Source organism: Mastacembelus armatus, chromosome 12 (assembly GCF_900324485.2).
Source record: "Mastacembelus armatus chromosome 12, fMasArm1.2, whole genome shotgun sequence".
NCBI lineage: Eukaryota > Metazoa > Chordata > Actinopteri > Synbranchiformes > Mastacembelidae > Mastacembelus > Mastacembelus armatus.
The window spans coordinates 14711514-14732291 of record NC_046644.1 but is presented as its reverse complement, the minus strand read 5'-3'; the positions used below and the strand labels follow the sequence as shown (position 1 = coordinate 14732291).

At 38.5% G+C, this 20778-nt stretch overlaps 1 protein-coding gene across 4 annotated transcripts in view; it reads left to right on the top strand.

The window, feature by feature from the left end:
- The window catches only part of dym (dymeclin), a 34874-nt gene that overhangs the window by 924 nt on the left and 13172 nt on the right, over positions 1-20778 (top strand). For all 4 annotated transcript variants that reach the window (XM_026297373.1, XM_026297372.1, XM_026297375.1 and 1 more), the window contains 13 exons: positions 1253-1459; positions 2061-2113; positions 2325-2418; positions 3540-3676; positions 4097-4169; positions 6356-6481; positions 7431-7570; positions 12155-12340; positions 12441-12619; positions 13782-13907; positions 14024-14137; positions 14340-14434; positions 17148-17247. In XM_026297373.1, the coding sequence (XP_026153158.1) occupies positions 1320-1459; positions 2061-2113; positions 2325-2418; positions 3540-3676; positions 4097-4169; positions 6356-6481; positions 7431-7570; positions 12155-12340; positions 12441-12619; positions 13782-13907; positions 14024-14137; positions 14340-14434; positions 17148-17247 (1563 nt within the window). In that variant the 5' untranslated portion in view covers positions 1253-1319. The remainder of the gene's footprint in view (positions 1-1252; positions 1460-2060; positions 2114-2324; positions 2419-3539; positions 3677-4096; positions 4170-6355; positions 6482-7430; positions 7571-12154; positions 12341-12440; positions 12620-13781; positions 13908-14023; positions 14138-14339; positions 14435-17147; positions 17248-20778) is intronic.

Below are 20778 nucleotides of genomic sequence, written 5' to 3'. Positions count from 1 at the left end.
AGTTGTTCTTACCAAGCAGAACTATATACAAACAAATGCAAGGAATAGTAATATATCTGAATTACACTGATGTCTTTCAGGTAAAGGGCCAGATAAACTCTGTTCACCTTTACTGGATGTAAATTTGTTTGTTTTAGCCATTTTTAAGTCATAACTTTTTTGCATATGGCAAGCAGAAGTGCCATAAAGGTTTGTATCTTGAAAGCGAGGCATCTGTGAGATATTACTTAAAGGACAGTGAATCTGTAGGGAAATCTACTGAAATAAGTAACTACCCATCTCTGTCATTTACCACTACTGAGTCCTTCTACAGTCCTCTAATGCACTTGAGCAAATGTTGGCTTGCTAGTTACACCTGTATGCCAAAGGTGTGTCATTAAAAAAAAAAAAAAAAAAAACTAAACACAAGTCCTGGTTCCTTATCTGCCATCCTGTAGTGAGCCTGACCTCTTCTCCAGTCTACATGCAGTTTACCTTCAGTGATCTGCAGACGACTCTTTAATTCAATGCTTGTTCTAAAAGACATAATGTGTGCGTTTTCCCAGAGTTTGAATCAATATCTTTGCAATGTTATCAATGTTATCTATTCTCTAAACTGAGCTCTAATTGGCACAGTCCAGCATTATAAATACTAATATGGTTAGACAGCATGTTGGCCATACAACATTTAGAAAAAAGAAAATCTCTGGAAGGCACACATGATGTACATCTTTGCCATTTAGTAGTGAGACTTACAGGTGATGTTTAATCTGAAATTAATAACAGTATAACACAGTGGTTGTCAATCCTGGTTCTCAAGGGCCCCTGCTCAGCTTGTTTTCCAACTATCCCTGCGCTACTCACCGCTGATTACCTGTGTTCAGCCAATCAGAAGTGGGAAGGGCAGAAATAGTTGGAAAACAAGCAAGGCAGGGTTCCTTGAGGACCAGCATTGAGAACCACTGTTATAACAAATGTTGATTCTGTGGCCTACTGTACATGGTTGTTTGTAAGGGCCATTCTGACAACCTAAAGTTCCCATATTTAAAAGAGAAGTCAAAAGTATTTTCATCTTGTTGACTTAGATATTTTGCCTTCATGTTTTTGCCCCATAGGACCTCAGATGTGGTCTCAGATTTGCAGTATATTGTTTTACATTAGGTATCAAGGAAAAATAAGATAACACAATAAATGATTTTAGACTTTATTTACAGTTGTTTGTTTATATCTGTCAGTGATGATGGCAAAGACTACATTGTTCCCTCTGCCCTAGGGTTTGGTGTATGCCTGGTGAAAAAGCAGTGAAGAGTGGTGAGTCTGGCTGAGCAGAGCCAGTAGATATGGGAGCCAACACCAGCCAGGTCAGTGACCTGTCTGACAACCCCAGTCTCAAGGCCCTGGTGGGGACTGAGTCCATATCAGAGAATGACCCTTTCTGGAACCAGCTCATCTCGTTCACCTTCATTAGTCCGACAAACAGGTAAACAGACACAGTATTTCTAGAGCCGTCTAGACTCTGTTAGAATGAAACAAAATCTGAAGTAGCTTCAGATTTACTATACAAACATTATGGTCTTAACCCTTGAGAAGAAAGTGAATGAGTGTATTTCCTCAAGTTTTCAAGCTGTGACCCAGCTGCTCTAATCAATAAAGTTTTTTCACCTATAATCAGACTGGCACTTCCTTGTAAAGAATCGGCACACAGCAAAGATACAAATTCCATAATAAACTTAAATAACAATTTATATATGGCCTTAGTATAAAATTTAAATGTCTCCAACTGATCTAATAAACCAGTGAATATAAAAAAAGTCATGGCTTACATGCTAACATGTCCCTGCATGTGTCATTTTGACTTATAGGCATCTGTATGACATGTACTTTTTGTGACTTCAGACCATTGGCAATTGCAAATAACTGTTTGAATGTTTGTTGCTTGATTATATTGTAGTTTTGTAGCACAACACCAGAGGGCAGATGATACAAGCAGTGAGCTCCTATGATGCATTATCCTTTCCAGATCTTTTAAAAAACACATTTCTTATTCTGTCTTCTGTTTCTTTCTTTTTTTTTTTAAACAGTGGAGACTCTAAGTCGCTGGAAGAGGCTGTCATCCCTCTGGCCAAGATCCTCAGTACGTCGGCTGTAATATTAATATGTTTTGTGTGTCTTCTTTTTTATTTATTGTGATTTATACCTTTGTTGAGTTCTCCCAGTGAATATCAATTTCTCTGGAATTCAAATTAAAATTTCAGCATTTGTTGTTTTTTCTCATTTTCTTGCCAAACTATCAAATTCTGTAGTTTTTCTAATGCTTCTGATATGTTCTCTCGTTTTCTTCCAAGTTGAAAACAATCCCAGAACAGGCAACTTTGGTGCTCTTGTGAGAATTTTCCTGGGAAGAACCAAAGAGCTAAAAATCTCCACAGAATGCCAAGAGTGAGTATGGGAACCTCAGAGAAGAAAATAAACTCAGATGACGGTGTTGGTAATGATGGATCCAGTGTGGTCTGGTGATTGTTTGATCACAAGCAGGCAAGTCTTCCCTTTTGTGAAGCAGAGAAATACTAAGGTAGTGGTAGTTTCCCATGAGAAACCTGCTGAGATATAAGTAGCAACACGTGGAGGTATTCTCTTGCTGCCAAACTCCCATTATCACAGATAGTGACCCTGCCTAAGACACAGATCGCTTCGGGTGGGAACTCTTCATTCGATGTTAAACATCATCACAGTTTTATCTGTTTTACCACATTTCATAACAAATTTGTTCCAGAGAAAAAACATTTCCTGGATGTAACACAACCACCAATGGCAAATTGTGTAAATTGACAAGTTGTGGGACTGATTAGACACCCCCGTGTTGGTGTTTAGGGGTTGTGAAACATTGTGGCTTGCACTGGATGGTTCTCATCATTTCTTATTTTGTTCTACATTTGTTTCTCACCAACTTTGTCCCAGTTTTCTTTGTGGTTTTTGGGAATAGACAATAATGTGTAGTGTTATTATTACCTTTGTGTTCTTGATTATTATGGTATTATATTATTTTTATGAGAAGAATCCTTCCTGAGTTTTACAATAGAAAACAAATATGGGCCTATCTGAACTTAATTGTTATTTTGCATCCCAGTTATTTTGAAAGACTGGGATGTGCATGTAGGGAGACCTACTGTAATTCACAAGGAATATTTGAAGTTAAGGGTAGTGCCAAAATTTGACACCCTCCAGATACTGTATTAATTACCACGAAGAAAATAATTTCTTCACTTCCCTGAAGATATGAGTTCTAGGTCAGCTACAAAACACCATTCTTAGAATAATAAGAGTCCAATTTCTATATAAAATACACAAGGGCATAATCCATGTCTCTTATTAGTGAAGAATACTGAGACAAATATGTCTAATAGTGAATGTTTGAAACATGTTATTAAAGAGCATATTTCACCAGTCAAACTTTCCTTGGTAAGTAAATGACATAAAGCAATCTAGGCCTTTCTGCTCGACCATTTCTGTGACAGTTCAGTGTTTGACTGTGTACGTGCGGTTTTGTTTGTCTTCTGTAGTCAGCTGTTTATCTGGCAGGCCCACAACGCACTGTTGATGATTCGTTGCCTGCTCAAGGTGTTCATCAGGGAGATGAGTGAAGAGGAGTTGCACCTACAGTTCTCCTACCATGAGAGGGCACCAGGCTCCTTTGAAGGTGAGCTGCATCACTGATTGATTTGGAAACAGAAGCATTATGGGGAAATTAAAAAAGGGTTCACACATTCTCACACATTTTCTCAAAGAAGTCCACTCTCTAATTTGCAGCTCTCCAGCTTATCAGATAGATCTACAGTGTTGGATGGTTAATATAAAAATATCTTTTGATTTGAGTTGCACACATGAAGTTTGATGAAAGTGCAAAATAATAATCCAGGGTATTTGCATTTATTTAAACATCTTAAAGTCATTCCCAGTTTCTATCAGTGCCTTTTTGTGGTACAGTGAGTATGAAATAGGGTGATGGAAACGATAGAGAGATGGAAATTAGAGGGAGCAGAGATACAGAGACGAACTATGACCAACAGGGAGATGCCATATCTGTCTCATATAATAATTCCCTCAACCCCTTGTGTAGAAACAGGCAATGAAGACCTCCTTGAGGAGTTGTTATCCAACCTTGTTCACCTGATCGTGGAAGTGCCCCTTCTGTAAGTATTTCATTTTTGTATAAATGTCTATGAGGCGAAGACTGAGGTAAGCCCCCCAGCTTTGTCTTGTATACAGGACACTAAAATGAACAGATATACAAGACTAATGCAACACTGTAAAAAGACATTCTACATTCACTGTACCCACACATTGAAATATCAAGTAGTGGTGACTCTCACACAGTTTCTCAGCCAAGTCCATCTTTTTGTCTGAGTTCCTTGTTTCTGTTCATTGTTAGTGAATCCCGGATGTTAGTCATTGAACATTTAATGAGAAGCAGTTTGTCTCTTGAACTCTCTTTGCATGCTCTGCTTGCTCATTCACTCCTTCATTCACTAACCAAGAGAAGATGAAAACCATTATGCAATATGCCAGACATGACATGCTGCAACTCTGAGCTGGCAACATGATGAGCAACAGGATAAAATAAAGAGGAAGGGATATGACTAAATGAAATAAAGAGAGAAAGAATGTGTCGGTTTCTTAGTGGTCAAGAAAACACTTGTAATGAAAGTTAGGTTAGGAGCATTGCCAGCGAGTGGGAGAGGATGGAACATACAGTAATAATTGAAAAACCGTATCAGGCTTTACTCTCAGTGGGTGGTGTGCACGCTAACAGACTCCGCTTTCATGACTGAATATTTGAGTGTGTTTACTTATCAGTGGGAGAGTTTTCTGATGCTTGCCACTCAGTTTGACACAGATAGACAAAGATTCACATCTTAGCAGAGACACTCCTCTTCACTGTCAAAACAGGTTCACGGAAACATGACTGACAATTGCTGTGTCCTCTATGCAGCTTCTTCCACTTTTCCTCCTTTTTCTTTTGTCTGTTTTGTCTCATTCTCTTCTCACCGTCTACTAGTCTCTGTCCTTATTCCACACCGCTTCTCCTTTCTTGGCTCTGGACATCAATCCTTGGCTGTCGTGTAAATGCATTCAGCATTCCAACATTTTCATTGTTCCAAGCTTCAAGACATTCCCTGTTTTTCTTTCCTCCACCACTTTGTGTCTGTCGGCCCATTTCCTCTGTACGTGCTTCTGGTTTGGATGGAAATTTTAGCATTCTTTTGGTAGAGTTCCCCCAAGCAGACTTCTTTGCATTTGTAATTTAATTTTTATGTCATTTTCCAGTTTGGCAGTTGATGCATGTTAGTACTCAGTTTACATTTGATTTTTGGTTCATAACTTGCTGTTTTTCTAATGAACTAAAAAGAATTTAATATTAGCAAATCATCAATACTATGGAGGAGCTATTTTTAAGCCAAAAACTACTTTGTGAAATATTTAGTAACCTAACAACTTGGTATGTAGTCGGGAGGTATTTTTAATTTAGAATTTACAAACCTTGAAACATATTGGTTATTAATTAATTCAAATAAAGTAAAGGTATAGTTAATATTATGTGTATATTTTTGATGTATCTTTGTCATTGCTCATTTCTGGTCATTGGTTGTAGGTGTGGATCTGAAATGATTAGTCATTTAAAAAATACATCAGCAACAATTCTGGTAATCTATGACTCATAAATACAATCAGCTGCTCAAATGGAAATATATTCTGGTTGTCTTAGACTTCTGTTGTAGTAAAGTTGAATATTTTGGTAATATGGAAATGGTATAAGGCATTTTGTAGACCAAATTATTAACTGATCAAGAAAGCAACAGTTTAAGAAGTATAGTCACTTTGTTGAAACACTGGTGTGAAATTTGTGTCTATCTGTATAATACGCAGTCACATTGAACTGGCAGTTTCTGTTGAAAGGAAAAGAAAACACAGTTGACCCATGTTTTCACTTATTTGAGTGAAAGAGCTGTCTGAGTACATGTTTATGTGTCAAGAAGCAGATAACAGTTAAATGTCCTCCATTCAAAAAAATGTTTTGTTGTTTTTTTACTTGTATGTGTGACCTTCATTGTTTGTGTAAAGGTTGACACTATTTGGCACTAGAAGGATATTATCTCATTAATCTGAAGGGAGAAAGCTTCTTTGCTATCACCTTATGTCAGAGTTTAAGAGGTTTATTTACAAGCAAGATTTTTGTCATTACAGCTAGTTTGGAAACAAATTGTGGTTCATTATGCAACTTTATGCAGTTCTGAAGTTGAAACTGGAGACATTTTGTGTCCAGCAGTTATTTGCATACATAAATGTATTCTATAAATGCATCCTTCTGTCCTTGTAGCGACATCACGTACAACATCCTGTTTGAAGCTGTGACCACGCTGCTGGTGTTCTTCTCCTATCAGCTTTTCCACAAAGACATCCTCCGTGGTGGAATAATCTGCCAGCACATCATGAAGGGGAGATGGTGAGAAAACACACACAAGTTCATACGTCATGCTGCTTTGAGATAAGGGTTAGTTAGCCATGTAGTTCTAATGCATAATAATTTAATCATTTAAGAAAATTTCAATTGCTGTTAAAGTCAGTCCCACATGCCCTGGTAACTGGGTCATCCACAGTCTGTTGACGACTTCCTTGAACTTGGTCCCAGATCATTTTGGACCCTGTCCAATCCAATGTGACACCATCTGATTCAGCCTACTGTTCCTCTGAACAGGCTCCGATACAATTAGCCTCTCTCTGTGCTGTAAGACAAGCTCGTCAATGTTGATACTGAAAGGAAAAGAAGAAATATGTCTAGCCAACCAAGACCTTTTTTTCCACTGTGCCCTTTTGCCTGTGATTCTAGGGGAAAGTGAATAAATAGGTTTTAACTACCAAATGCAAATAGTAAAACATCAATAAAATCAAGGTGTAGTTAACCTTCTGATGTTGACCTATATTTGAACCTAATTTACCATACTTCATCTTGAATATGAATATATGTAGATAAATACTGGAACACTGAATGTCTTTTGAACTCTGGTAGTGTATTTTGGAGAGGTGTGCAGAGCGCGGAAGTCATTTTCTTTTATGGCTTTCACAGCCTGAGAGCCAAATGAGAGCACTTCGCATTAATTGCCATTGAGTTTAGGAAAAGCTTCAAAGTAGCTGATCTGGCAAAATAGATTAGAAGGCTATTTAAGTGATTTTGCCGTCTGTACTGTTGAGAAAACAAGGCTGTGTGTGACTATCAAAACAGTGGTACAGGATATTGTATACATGTAGTTACCATATATATATATATATATATATATATATATATATATATATATAACTATACCTATACCTGACTGAACACATGATCTTAGTCTGAGGTGTACACATACATACACGAGTTCAATACTGCCTGTCTCTGCCTGTCATTTCCTCAGTATGTCTTTAACCAGTCGACTGGTGAAGACCCTGCTGTATAACTTCATCAGGCAGGAGAAGTGTCCACCTCCAGCAACCCATATCTTTGAGCCAAAAGCCGAGGGTGGTCTGCTTTATGGCCTGGCATCAGGAGTGGCAAGTATGAATATACACATTTACACGCACCTTGACCACGTATCAGTTTTCTTTACTGCATTGGGCAACTGTATTTGCCAATTTGGATGCAGATGATGGATCTCTTTTGCTAGGATTAGTTGGTCACAACTTTTTTTTTAGGCATATATTTCTACTCACAGGTTATGGCCTCAGTGTGGATATGATTGGTCAGCCATTCCACCAAAAGCCAATTCTTCTTTCACAAATTGTTTAAGCCCCAAGATTTGAAAGTGTCCAATATTTGACAATTTTTGATCATGTCACACTTTACTGGCAGGTTGCTTGTAGTGCTGTTTGTAATGACATTGCCGCAGCTCCTGTATCACAGTTGCGCTTGTGTAATATTGTTCTCATAAATGATAGAATCAGTGGTCAAATTACAAAAATAAAAGCCACACTCTAAAAAAGTAAATTGACCTTGCCATTTATTTTCCCTTTTTGCTTGGAGCCAGACAGAAATATGATGAATCTGAGAATTGAAAGTACAAGCCCCATCTATAGCCACGGCAGCATGAATGAAAATTATGTCAAAAATGAACAAAATATATATACATTAAATTGGTAATGTGCTGTGTGTGTTGAATGCATATTTATTTGAGTCTTAGAATTGGTCTGGATTTCCCCTTCAGAAAAATGCTCTTTGTTGGTTGTTGGTGGCAGATTCCTATCAGTGAGCCATCAGCATTCAACCCAGCCTTTCTGTCTATGGCCAGTGATCAGCTTGATGAGTTATGGTGCCCTGTCCTGTTCTGTAATCCCCTAGAGCCCGTCTGTCTGCAGCCGCCTCCCTTATACACACACGCTCAGACCCACAAAGACACAAGCTCTCTTATACTCAGCTCAGAGACAAGGCTTGTGTTCTTTCTGTCTCTCGGCCTCATAGTCATTTGGGTACAGCCGTTTGAGATTGACGGAGTACACAAAGAAGTAGATTTCTTTTGAAATTTAAAAATGTGCATATGGGCAAGTTTTGTTCTGCAGCAATAGAAAATATTAGTGAAATATCTTGAGCTTTGCAGCATGAGTAAATATTCAGCTAACTTCACCAGTTATGCTCAGTTTACTGGTCATGGTTTATGCAACTAAACTTGTATAGACCCAACAAGGACATTATACAACTAGTTTTACCCCGTCCATGACGCTTTACAATATAATCAGTCAGCTATTGGATGCATTACTTTTATGCTGTACAGACGTTATAACTGAGACAGGTGGATGGCTGGAATTTTATAAAACGTACCCAAAACCTAAAACTCTACTTCCATTGGAAATTCACTTCTTATTTTATAAATAAGTAAACTGGCACACACTCTGTAAACCCATCCATACACACTGCATACTTGATATACTTTCCATTCGCACTTTTTATTAAAGAACATCTGATCCTCTCGCTAGTAACATCAGCAAAGCAAAGCATGATTTCTTTAGCCATTGAATGTCTAGGGAGATAGGATGTCTCTTCCTGTCTTGCTTTTACATACTCTGCTGTCTGTGTCTGAGAATATGTCTGCAGGGGAATTATCACCCAGATTGGCCAGTACGTTTCCTACTTCACTCTAAGCCTCTTGACACTTTTATTTTGATTGCAAACATGTACTCCCTGTGCGTTTTCCTATAAGTGCCAGCATCTCTCAAAGTTACTTAATCACAGTTCATCCTCAGTGCATGTCTGTCCCAAATTCCAGTGGTTGTGGAGGCATTTTACTCAAAACCATAAATGTGAACCCGCATAGTGACCTATTTATCCAGTAGTTGTTAAGACTCATGTGGTAAACTGCACGACCAACATTGCATCCCATAAGCAATTCTGCTACTATGGTTAAAAAGTGTTCATGATTGGCTAGAAAGCTTTTATGATAGAGGCAGTTTTGGAATTCCTGTGCACTCCTCCTGTGCAGAGGCATCTCTCAACTCTCACAGTACAGAAGGGGAGATTACAGATTGGTGTATTTATTTATTACCTGTACAGCATACTTCCAAATGTGAATTTTCCAATAACCATCACAACGTTTGCATGTGCATCTGCATGCTTGCCCAAGGCATTGGCCTGAAGCACTGATGTCATATTTCATTTACTGTAATGCAAGTAAATAATTAAGTAGCACATTCTGTCTGCCATGTTACCATTCTCTCTCCCTAAATATTACAGTTACATACCAGCTTAGAATAAAACAAAGCTCAACTACAGCATTGTTATAATAATACTGATAATAATATTCCCACAAACACCTGTCTAATAACAGTGGTGTCATATGCATCACTGGAGCTTGTGTGTTTAATTCCTATGATGTGAATTCATATTAGGTAAAGGGGCACTGTCTGGTGGTGATGATGTAAAGGGGGAGATGTGGATTTAGAAGGGAGGATTTCATTCTGCATGGTGTTTTAGTTTGAATATAGAAATTAAGTTTGTGGCAGCTATAATGTCTGTGACAGTGGTGGTCATTATGTAAGACTACAGAGCCTTGTATCCTAAAGCCAGTGTTTAGTTCATCATCAAAAGCACATGTTCTTCTGAAGAAATTTTTATGTGGTCTATTTTTGAGCTTGTATGTGGAAACCTGTAGAGCTTTCAGAGAAGAAAACTTCAAAGGTTGTTGTGGATGTAAACACGCACTGGAAGTAAAAGTAAGACTTTGTGGGTGCGGCTGTGTTGTGTGTCTCACAGCAAGATGCCTTCACTTCCCCCGAAATCTGAAGCTCAGATTCTGATTTCAGCATACCAGCCTCTGTGTCCATGACTGACCTTCTCTTTTCCTCACTTTCCCCTTCCCTTTCCTCCTCTTCATGTCCTCCTCCTCCTCTTTTTCCATTGGGCAGCTGGCCAGGGCCAGAGCAGCCTCAGCAATGTAGCATTATTGGGTTTATGTGGTGGGCAGGCAGGCAGGCAGATGGAACAGAGCCAGACAGATAACAAACAGCACCCACTAAGGTAAAATTGAGGTCTGTGAACGAGAGTGTGGTTGTGTGTGTGTATGAGAGTGCAGGAAATGTGGCTGCCAGACCAAGTTCTCTGACACTGCTGGGCTAGTCACTGTGGTGCCAGAGATGAGATGAACAGGGCTCCGTCACAATTTGCCCCCCCCCCTCCCTAGATCTTGTTTTCTCTCACACTCACTCCTCTCAGGCCAGTAAAAGGGAAGAGGAGTATCGTGTGTAGAGAATGAGACAGGCTGACCAGTGCAAATGATGTCATTTCTCTCTTGGGATTTTCTTTTTATTGTGAAGGCAGTTTGTTGATGTCCTCTCACTCAGATATAAACAAATTCCATTGCCTCTGCACAGCAACTGCTTACACATTTATACACAGAAAAGTCAGCCTGGGAGTTGGAGTAACTCTTTACTAGCCATTAGTGAATTCAGAGGCCAATTCAAATATGAACCATGGATATTACTAAAAAGGTCACCAGTTGTTCAAAGAAAACTCTTGGGGACAACAAAGAGAAAGGTATATGAAAATACCTTATGTTTAATCTTAAAACATTTTCTGGTCTCAGTCTCACAGGGTTTTCATCAGTCCCAGTTTCACCATTGTTCTGTCTCCATCCTCTTCCTTAGCCATCAGAAGATGATGTCTTGATGTAACCTCACATATATTTTTCATGCAGTAGAAGGTCCATGTACATGAAGCATGTCACTTCTATGATCTTTTAAAGAACAGTCTCCTTGTTCACATGACTTAAATCTTTTTTTGTTCAGTAACCAAGTAAACAGATGATATTAGTGTGTCTTAATACCTGGATGAATGAGGATGACATTTTTAAACCAAGAATGGTGTGTGAAAATTCAGGCAGAGAATTGTTCTGTTCTTCCAAATTTTGCCACTAGATGGCAACAGCTCTACTTGGCTTCTTCTCAAATTCAGCAGCTTGGTCACTGCTGACCTGAAACATATTCACACTGCCACTAGAGCTTGGGTCATGCATTCTGTGTGGCTAGACGTGCAGGAGCCAGGGACTGTCATCTGTGTACCTTAGTGTTCATGCTTCTCGTGCTTCTCATGATGCTTGAAACCACAAGCGCTTGAGTTGCTCTATAGGAAATTCAGCTTACTCTTATCCCCCAACAAGAAAAACAATCCCCACTACAGATGGCCAATAGTTGCAGTTTTTCTTTGTTCTGTTTTCCCGTCTGTGTTGTTTTTAAATTTTAGGTACTACAAACAATTAGCATGTTTCTATTGTGCATTTTGGTCTTGGTAACAACAGTCTGACTGCCCGATTTAGTCATTTCACTGTGCAATGTAAATTTGTTATAAGACTTAATTGCTGTAAGTTGTGAAAACACTTTGATGCTTTCTGTAAAATTTTGACTGCACTGATCAGTTGTATTCAAATTGGGAACTTCTGTTCTCACAGTATCTTGACAGTATCAGTGTCTAACTATTAAACACCAGATGTGAGAATAAAATATTTTCCAGCACTGACCTAAAAATTAAATTAATTAAACAGAACAAACTAAATCGAAATGACTACTTTGCATGCAGCATGCACAAATAAATCATGGAGAGAAACAAAAAAGTCTCTGAATCTTAATCCAGCATGTTTACCTGTCTGTTCATCTCCAGGTGGTCTGTGGAACGTCTTCACATTGGGTGGAACTGGCAGCAAAGCCGGTATAGACCAGGAACACAATCCCTTACCTTTGTCTAATCAAAGCCTTCTGTTACTGCTGGTCCTAGCTAATCTGGCAGACGGGCCTGACTGGCCCAACCCATACCGCCAGGCTATTACTTGTTTTAGGAACACACAAGGTAATAAATGTACTTTAGACCCATGGTTGATTTGAATTGAGACAGTTGTGTATGTTCTATGTAACAGAAGGTGATGTAATATTTATGTCTTCCCATGCAGATACATCAACGCTGCCCATGGAGCAGCCTCATGCTTTCCAGATTAATTTCAACAGTCTGTACACAGCGCTGTATGAGCAGCAGCGCTCTGACCAGGTCACACTACTACTGTACACCCTGCTTCACCAGAATGCCAACATGAGGACATATATGCTCTCCAGAACTGACATGGACAATCTGGTGAGTAGGATCAGAATTGAGGCACTTCTGTTTAGTTGTTAATTTACATACAGTGGTGCACAAATCCATTTCATTCATAATTCCTATGTAAATTGTGCATTTTGGGGTACATTTTAGGAAGGCAAACGCAAAGAACGCCATTAAGAACCCAAGTGTGATTGAATAGTCCTCAGCAAAACAAATTATGCACTTCTTCATTACACACATGGATGAGGCCATGAAATTGGTTCATCTATGGCTCAGTAAATAGCGAGAGTGTATGCAGTTGCAGCTGGTGCTATTCTGTCCATGTGGGACTGTGCCAGGTAGTCCTTATAGCAGAGTGAATGCTCTGAGGCATTTAGTGAATGAAAATCAATCTAGCTCAGCATGTCAGATGGTATCACATACAATATGAGCATGGCAGGCAAGTGAGACTCTTTTATATAAAATAATCATTGGATAAGAAGTGGAAGTAAAAGTTAAACCTATTTATCTTTTGTACCTGGTTTATCATCCAAATCCAGTTGCAACAGCACACCACTAGACAAATTCATGACACTAGACAAACATGCAGAAACAACCTTGTTTTACAGTCATATTTTTAACCTGCTGCTCTGATAAATTCCTTTACATCTGATATTACTATATTCTCTCATGTTCTATATTTATGACTGCTAAAATAAAATATCATCATCATCACCACGTTCTGTGTATGCTATTTGCCTACTGTGCTAGCGTAATGGTAATAATCTGGTTTTATTGGGCCACTTGATGTATCAAAGTCCTCTGACTAGAGGATGTATAGAATAATACGTAACAGATGTTGTTGAAAGTGTTATACTTATGATTTGTCTAACAAGTATTTAACTGTTTGTTGGCAAACTGCAAGATTGATTATAATTTAAACACTTGTTGAATTTATCTGGTAATGTGGTTTCATTCTGCCACATTCAGACCTTGCTCACAAACCACCAGAACATCCAGTCTTTCACCCCTGTAGTCATGAGTACCAAAATTAGAAAGAAAATAGTTGACTAACTAGTAATAAGAGTGAAAATAGGGAATGAGAAATGTAAGTGTTTTGCAGGGCTGTAGCCCACACCATAATTAGTCAGGTTTTAATAAATGCACCTTTGCATATTCTCATCCCTTGTTCCTTCCTTACCATTATTCTTCTTAGGTGTTGCCCATCCTTGAAATCCTTTACCACGTGGAGGAAAGAAATTCTCACCATGTTTACATGGCCCTCATCATTCTCCTCATCCTCACGGAGGATGATGCCTTCAATCGGTCCATCCATGAAGTGGTGAGTAATTTACCACTCTCTCATCCAACCCTACAATATCTACAACTGCTGGGATAATCATAAGTCCTTCTACATTTTGTCTTCATTTGTTGTGTGTCCCACTTGTGTTGTTTCAGGTATTGAAGAACATCTCATGGTACACAGAAAGGTCACTGACAGAGATCTCACTTGGCAGTTTGCTCATTCTGGTAGTCATCCGCACCATTCAGTTCAACATGACCCGGACAAGGGTAAGATGAACACAAACACACACATACTTTGTACAATTGCAAAGATAATGTGAAAAAACATCCATCAACTATATGGTATTTTTTTACATTGATATGTAACATCCACAAACAGCACTTTTCATGATGGAACTGTAAAGGTGGAAAGTAATTTGCAGAACAGAAATAGCACTGGTGTGTAAATGGTTGTCTACATCTTCTCTAGGATAAATACCTCCACACTAACTGTCTGGCTGCACTTGCCAACATGTCAGCCCAGTTTCGATGCCTTCACCAGTACGCTGCCCAGCGCATCATCAGGTAAGAATAGAATAAATGACAAATAAGTTAATTGGTAGGTCCTTTCTTCTATCCATTCATTTAGGCTTCAAGTCATTTTGCATTCAGTATTGCCATAAAATGTAGTAATTTGCAGCATTTTCTGCAATGACCTCTTACACCTAGAGATGTTAAAAATAACTACCATAATAGAAAGTTTGTACCAATAACTGATAGCAGACAACTATTGTTTTTTGTTGTCTGTGTATATATCTTCACTACCAAGTATAAACTGTACTAAACATGCTGCTTTTCTGGAAGAAAGTGAATGAATGAAAAAGCCAGCAAGTGTGTGTTCTAGTAAGAGAAACCAGGTGCTCAAACATCAGTATAAATAATTTAATGCAGTAGATGAAGTGGCACAGCATCAACATCACCACAACATCACAGTGTTTCGGACAGAAGCCTTCGAGCGAGTATTCTGTAAAGAGAAATAAAGTCTATTCAAACTTTATCAATTGTTGCTTTGTGTAAGTAGTGGGCCTTGGAGCCATCATCTGCATCGGATTTTAATAAAAGCATCTGTGTGAGAAAAGAGAAGAAGCCAAAGGAGAGGCAGACATTTCTCCAGGACAAGGGTGGAAATTCTAATTCACACACAGACACACTCATTCATTTTGATGATTCATGTTGAATCAGTGCAAAATATTTATTATTATAGTAACTTCTTGATGGTTGCAGCAGAGGAGACTAAGACATAAAATATTGAGAGTGGTGTCTCTGTAGAGAAGAATATTATGCAACATGAGGGAATTGAGGGAAAGGATTTGGCCCATGACAAGACAAATGACTTGAGAGGACAAGGTCCAAAACACACACAAACATACAGAAATCAAGTAATTCATGTCTGTTGTTAACTCCAGGCACACAGGAAAGAATGTTTTCTTCTCCAAATACACACACATTCACACACACTCAAGGATCCTCTTATCTCCCTGTCTGTGTTTCTCTCCATATCTGTGACTCTGGTGTTTTTAGTCAGAGGAAAACTGTCTGTACATGTATGCCGTGTATTATAATAATAATAATTATAATGTTGGTAATAATGACCATGTCTGGGCTAAACTGGCTCCTAGATAAAGGAAATTTCCTGCCAGTACTGTCCAAATGTCAGACAGGTATGAATTCTGCTCCTAAATTGAGAGAATCCCAGCTGGTGCTGTTTATTTACAGGCAGTAGTAGGTTGATTTACCTCCACCACTACCCAGCATCATTTCATGTTCTTTTTAATTCATTCTATATACTTGACTGAAGCATAAATGTTAGCATTATTGAGTCTTTAATACACCTTTGAGGAGTTACATATGTAGTCTTGTTTACTCTAAAATCATTTAGTGCATGGACTGGGGACATACGTTGTAACAAAGATTACTAATGCAAACCTTTAAATTAATCTTACCTTCAACACACAATTTTCTGTATACAGATTTTGCTAAATAGTACACCACCACACACTGTGTCTCCAGATAAAACACAGTCCTTTGGACTAGTAGAGACAGAGCACTTTTACATTTTCAGTGTTTCAGGGTGGTTCGTGTCTGTCATTACTTCTGCCTTAGAACTGATTTTGGGATCAGGTCAGCAGTGTGTCGCTGTTTCCAGGGCCCTGTCAGTCACTGCCTCGGCCTAAATAAGGGATGTGACTGAGCAGATAGTCACAGTGCGTTATTGTGAGACCCAGGTGAAACTTCCACGGTGGTCTCTCATTTGAAAGAGAAATAACTGACCAGATAGTACAACAGATACTGTTATGTACTCATGGCTAATACCCCCTTTGACATAAGGTCTGAAGGTAAAGCAACCTCCCTCATAGCTGCTCAGTTATCCCCATTTAGCTGTCATTTGGACAATTAGCCTGGATAAGGAATGCTGAGAGATTTTATGTGTGATTTCTAGTGCTGATGGATGGACAGGTGTTGATCTCAGGGACTTTGCTGAGCTCTGATTGTTCGTCTGTTCCCTAGACCTTTGCTGTCATTAATTTTAATTTATACTACAGTCTTCTCTCCTTGATTAGCAGAAATTAAAGCTTTAACTTCCTTGGAGGCCTATAGAGAATATTAAAAATTCTAATTAAAACAGAAGAACCCAATAATGACACTATGTAAAAAAAAAAAAAATATGATTAAAATGTTTTGTTTTTTTTAGATACTAACTATATTAGAACTGAAATATTTTTAGAGTTTAAAACTGCTCCAAATTGCTCAGCAAGGGAGTTAACTAGTCGGTCAAATGACACAGTGTCACCTACAATGGAAACGCAAACAAATTATGGAAATGTTCGAACATAAAAAAACCCTGCCATCTAAAACAAGGTTAGAAATGAGCTGTGATTATAAATTACTTGCAAATTAAGTATAATTTTAGTATTTTGACACATCAATTCTAAAACTGTCTCCCGCCAGTTTCATGATTATTTTGTATTCCAAGACTAATTATTATTCATTATTAAAGCTTCATTTAGAAAGCAAAACAGACCTGTCTCTTATAATGATCTGTCTTAAATAAAGTCTTCTCTTCAGCTACGATGATTTAAGTCCACTTTTTGAGTGTTTACAGCACATTAAATACTCATCAACGTGCAGTACGGCACTGTGTATTTGGGTTTTGGGTTATTTGGTCTTCATAGAAGTGTATCATTCATCTGTCATTGCTGCTCTCACACATTTTTCCTTCACTGTGTCTCTCCTGCAGTTTATTTGCTTTGCTTTCCAAAAAGCACAACAAGGTTTTGGAACAGGCAACACAGAGTCTGAGAGGCAGACAGGGAGACAACACAGCTTTGCCTGACTATGTGAGTAACACACACTCTCTGACTTCCTTTCTCTGTTGCTCTCTTGCTGTCTGCCCCCCTCTCTTAGTCTACATTCACTTAATTAATAGTTGCTAAATTATGTCTGCTTAAACAGGGAGCATTTTCTTTACATATATCCACTTATTTTCAGTTTCGTATTGTGAATTTTTTTTTTCAATTAGTAATAACTTAGTTAGTACAGCCCAAACTCTTAAAGTCCTAAAAAGAAAGTTATTCACCCTCTTGTAAGTTACATGAGAAGATCAGAATCATGTCTGTCTATTAAATATTGTGCTACACAGAGCAGCTGTTTAGCTGGAAGGAAGGGTTAACAGCAAGTTTATGCATATGTAGTCATACCATTGTTTTATATTGCTGTGATACACAGTAAACAAAAAGAAACACCACTATGTGCTACACACACAAAAATGGATTTGCTCTGCTTTGCAGCATTTTTCCATTATGGATTGTGAAATGCTTTTTATCTGTTTTTGTCTGTTATACAAGACTGAGGTGACTACATTTTGCTGCTGGCACCAGTTGTGTCAGACAGTTTAGGATTCATTTTGTGAAGTAGTTCTCAGTTTAATGTTCCTTCGGGTTCAGCTGCTGGAAAGCTAGAAATCTAAGGTCTGCTGCTGCGAGTACACAGTTAAATAGCTGTCTGCAACTCTTTCTGCACCAGTTCCTTGGCTATTTCTCATTGCTGTTCAATGCACTGAAATAGTTTCCACTTTTAGAATATTATACGTTTTTATATTGAATAAGTATTGAGCATATATAAAACTGAATATTAAGATTAATCATAGTAGCAATAAAGTCATATTTTAATTTCTCTGAAGCATCAGTGTTATCTGAAATAAGAATAAATGAAGTATGATGATGTCCCATTGCAAATTATCTATGAATCTTGAACCTAGCAGTCAAACCTGATAAATGATTGCATTCTTTGACTATTATATATAAAACTATATATCTACTAAATGTAATTGTTTTTATACTTTGCCTACAGGTTTGTCTGTCTACATGTCAGTTTGACTGTCTCATTAGGTTTAAATGGTCATAGATAAATGTGTGTTCATGGGTGTGGAGGGCAGAGATGCATATTATTACGTGCAAATAGATTCCGTTAGGGAAACGTGACTATGTGTGAGTGCTCCTTGGCAGCGACTGTCTGATGAGGCCCTTTACTAAGAGACAGCTATACAGATATATAAACTCACATACTCATAAAAAGCATATGAAATGCAATTATCCAGTCTTGTTTTGATTCCTCCTGCAAATACATGGACACGCAGAACGTATGCCCGCCTACACAGGAGCATTCCTGCTTAGAATGACATTCAGTGTGTTGCTCAAGGGCACAAGATTTCTGGTATGATTAATTCATGGGAATTTTACAATGAACATGTTTTCCTAGAACAGTGTCTGACATCCAGTCTGGGTTATCGACTTTTAAGACTGAGCTAGCCAACTTTTTTGATACTGCACTTATCCTTGAGCTTAGACTATACTAAGTCAAAGTGACATTGGTTCCCATGTCTACGAGCGTTCGCGTGTCTACTATCCACATGTAGAAATCAACTTTATTGGCATCTTTTGATGTAAAGGAACATACTGTTTTGTTTGCCTTTTGAGCATGTGCAGACATATACGCACCTCAAGGTACAAATTCACTTTAATTGTGTCTTGGATAGTAGATGAGTTTTAAGTGCATGTGTTTAATAGTACATCTTGCTTTTCCAGCATTTCACACTGAGATTTTTGAATCTCTGATGAGGCCTGTTGTATTGAACCATTTACAGGGATCAGGGCCTTTTAGCTTGACTATTCTTGCTTTTAATCAAGTGTTTCTTTTTGTTCAGAAGCTCTCAGGATTTACTGTACATCGCTCATTGCAACATGACTTTACACATGCTGTTGTCAGTCAGTCAGTCACTCTACTACTTTGGTCAGCACTGAAATGTCTCTAACTCTTGGTTTGGCTACCATGAAATTTGGTACACACATTCCACCTCAGGATGAATTATAATAATTCTGGTTATGTGTGACTATGGTTTGAGCTTTAACTGACCAGCCAAGTTTGGAATCACTATGAATTTTAAACTCAAATTTACATAACTATCATGCATAGCATTTCTTATCTGACTAGTTACAATGTCTTTGCACATTGGCTAAGATATTTTTCTTCCTCTCTGACCCTCTTCTCCATGACCAGAGGTAGTGGGTGAGGCAGTAAGGGGTTTAAGTGTGTTTTTGTGACAGGCATCTGGAAACAATGTAATTTGGGTGAGTCTGGCTCTGGAGAGAGAACTAATGTTTGTTTAATGTGGGATCGTCCTGGACATGTAATTGCTCTCTTTACAAGGGAGAGACTGAGAGGAGGATATGGGGGGAAAAAAACCCACTGTCAAATACTCTAACTACAGGTTAAAGCAGGGTCCGTTCTTCTTAGGTTCTCTATTTCTTTCTGTCTCCTCTGTTTCCTTCTCTGTCTTCTTCTCTATGTCTGCCTCTGGTCTTTGTCTTGCTCTCTCTCTTTCTCATATATACACACTCCATATTTCTGAATAGGTTTGTGATGCAGGTCTGGTTAGTCTCAGGGAAGAAATGGAGAAGGGTTTGGGTCCTTTGAGCCCTAGGGGACTGCCAGAGACTCCCATAGGCAAGGCAGCTCTCAGGGGCCCCTTGGTGCTCTCTGCAGCCTCTACACCAGCAAATAGTTTTTTTTTTCCTGCCCTTTGATATATGTGCAGTGACATGCAGTATGAGTATGTACACACATACAAACATAAAAAGAATGATGTGTTGTGTTGTGTTGTGTTGTATGCCACTGTTTATGCTCCAAGCTAGTGGTAGTGGTAATGTTACTTCTCTTCCTCTTAGTCTGTTTACTGTTGCACATTTCTGGGAAGAGACTACAAGTATACACACACACACACACACACACACACAGCCAGAAGCTCAGAAGCTTGTTGGACCACCCTGTCTATGTGTTTATGTGTGCTGGTTGAGTCACAATCTGTGATCTCTTTTTAATAGCCAGCGTAGACACATCCATTAACTTTGTAGCACCATTTCTCTTGTGTAGGGGAAAGCAAAGCCTGAGGATGTATCAACAGATAATAAATGTTATTTTTTCTGTTTATTTTCAGGGCTTCCAGGAATGCACCATTTTCTTATTAGGCTAAACAATCGTTTTGTGAAGTTAACAGTTTTACGTTAATGCAGCAATATTCTTAGATGACTAGATATTGTGTTTTTTGAAGTTGATTGTTGGTGTGTACAGTCTCCTCCTGTGTGTATCTGGACCGAAAACATACAGCACTTATGCGGCACTGACATTACATACTTAAGTGAACAAAATCCAATGAAATTGTCAATTTTCAGTAGAGCTTCCACATGGGGTCGTAATAACTATCTGCTTCCAAATGGTAATTAGTGCAGCCATACTGCGCCCTGGTCTTTTCCTGATTGAGGCACAGCAAAACAGAGCACAGCTAACAGCAGATCAATTAGCACTACCCACCT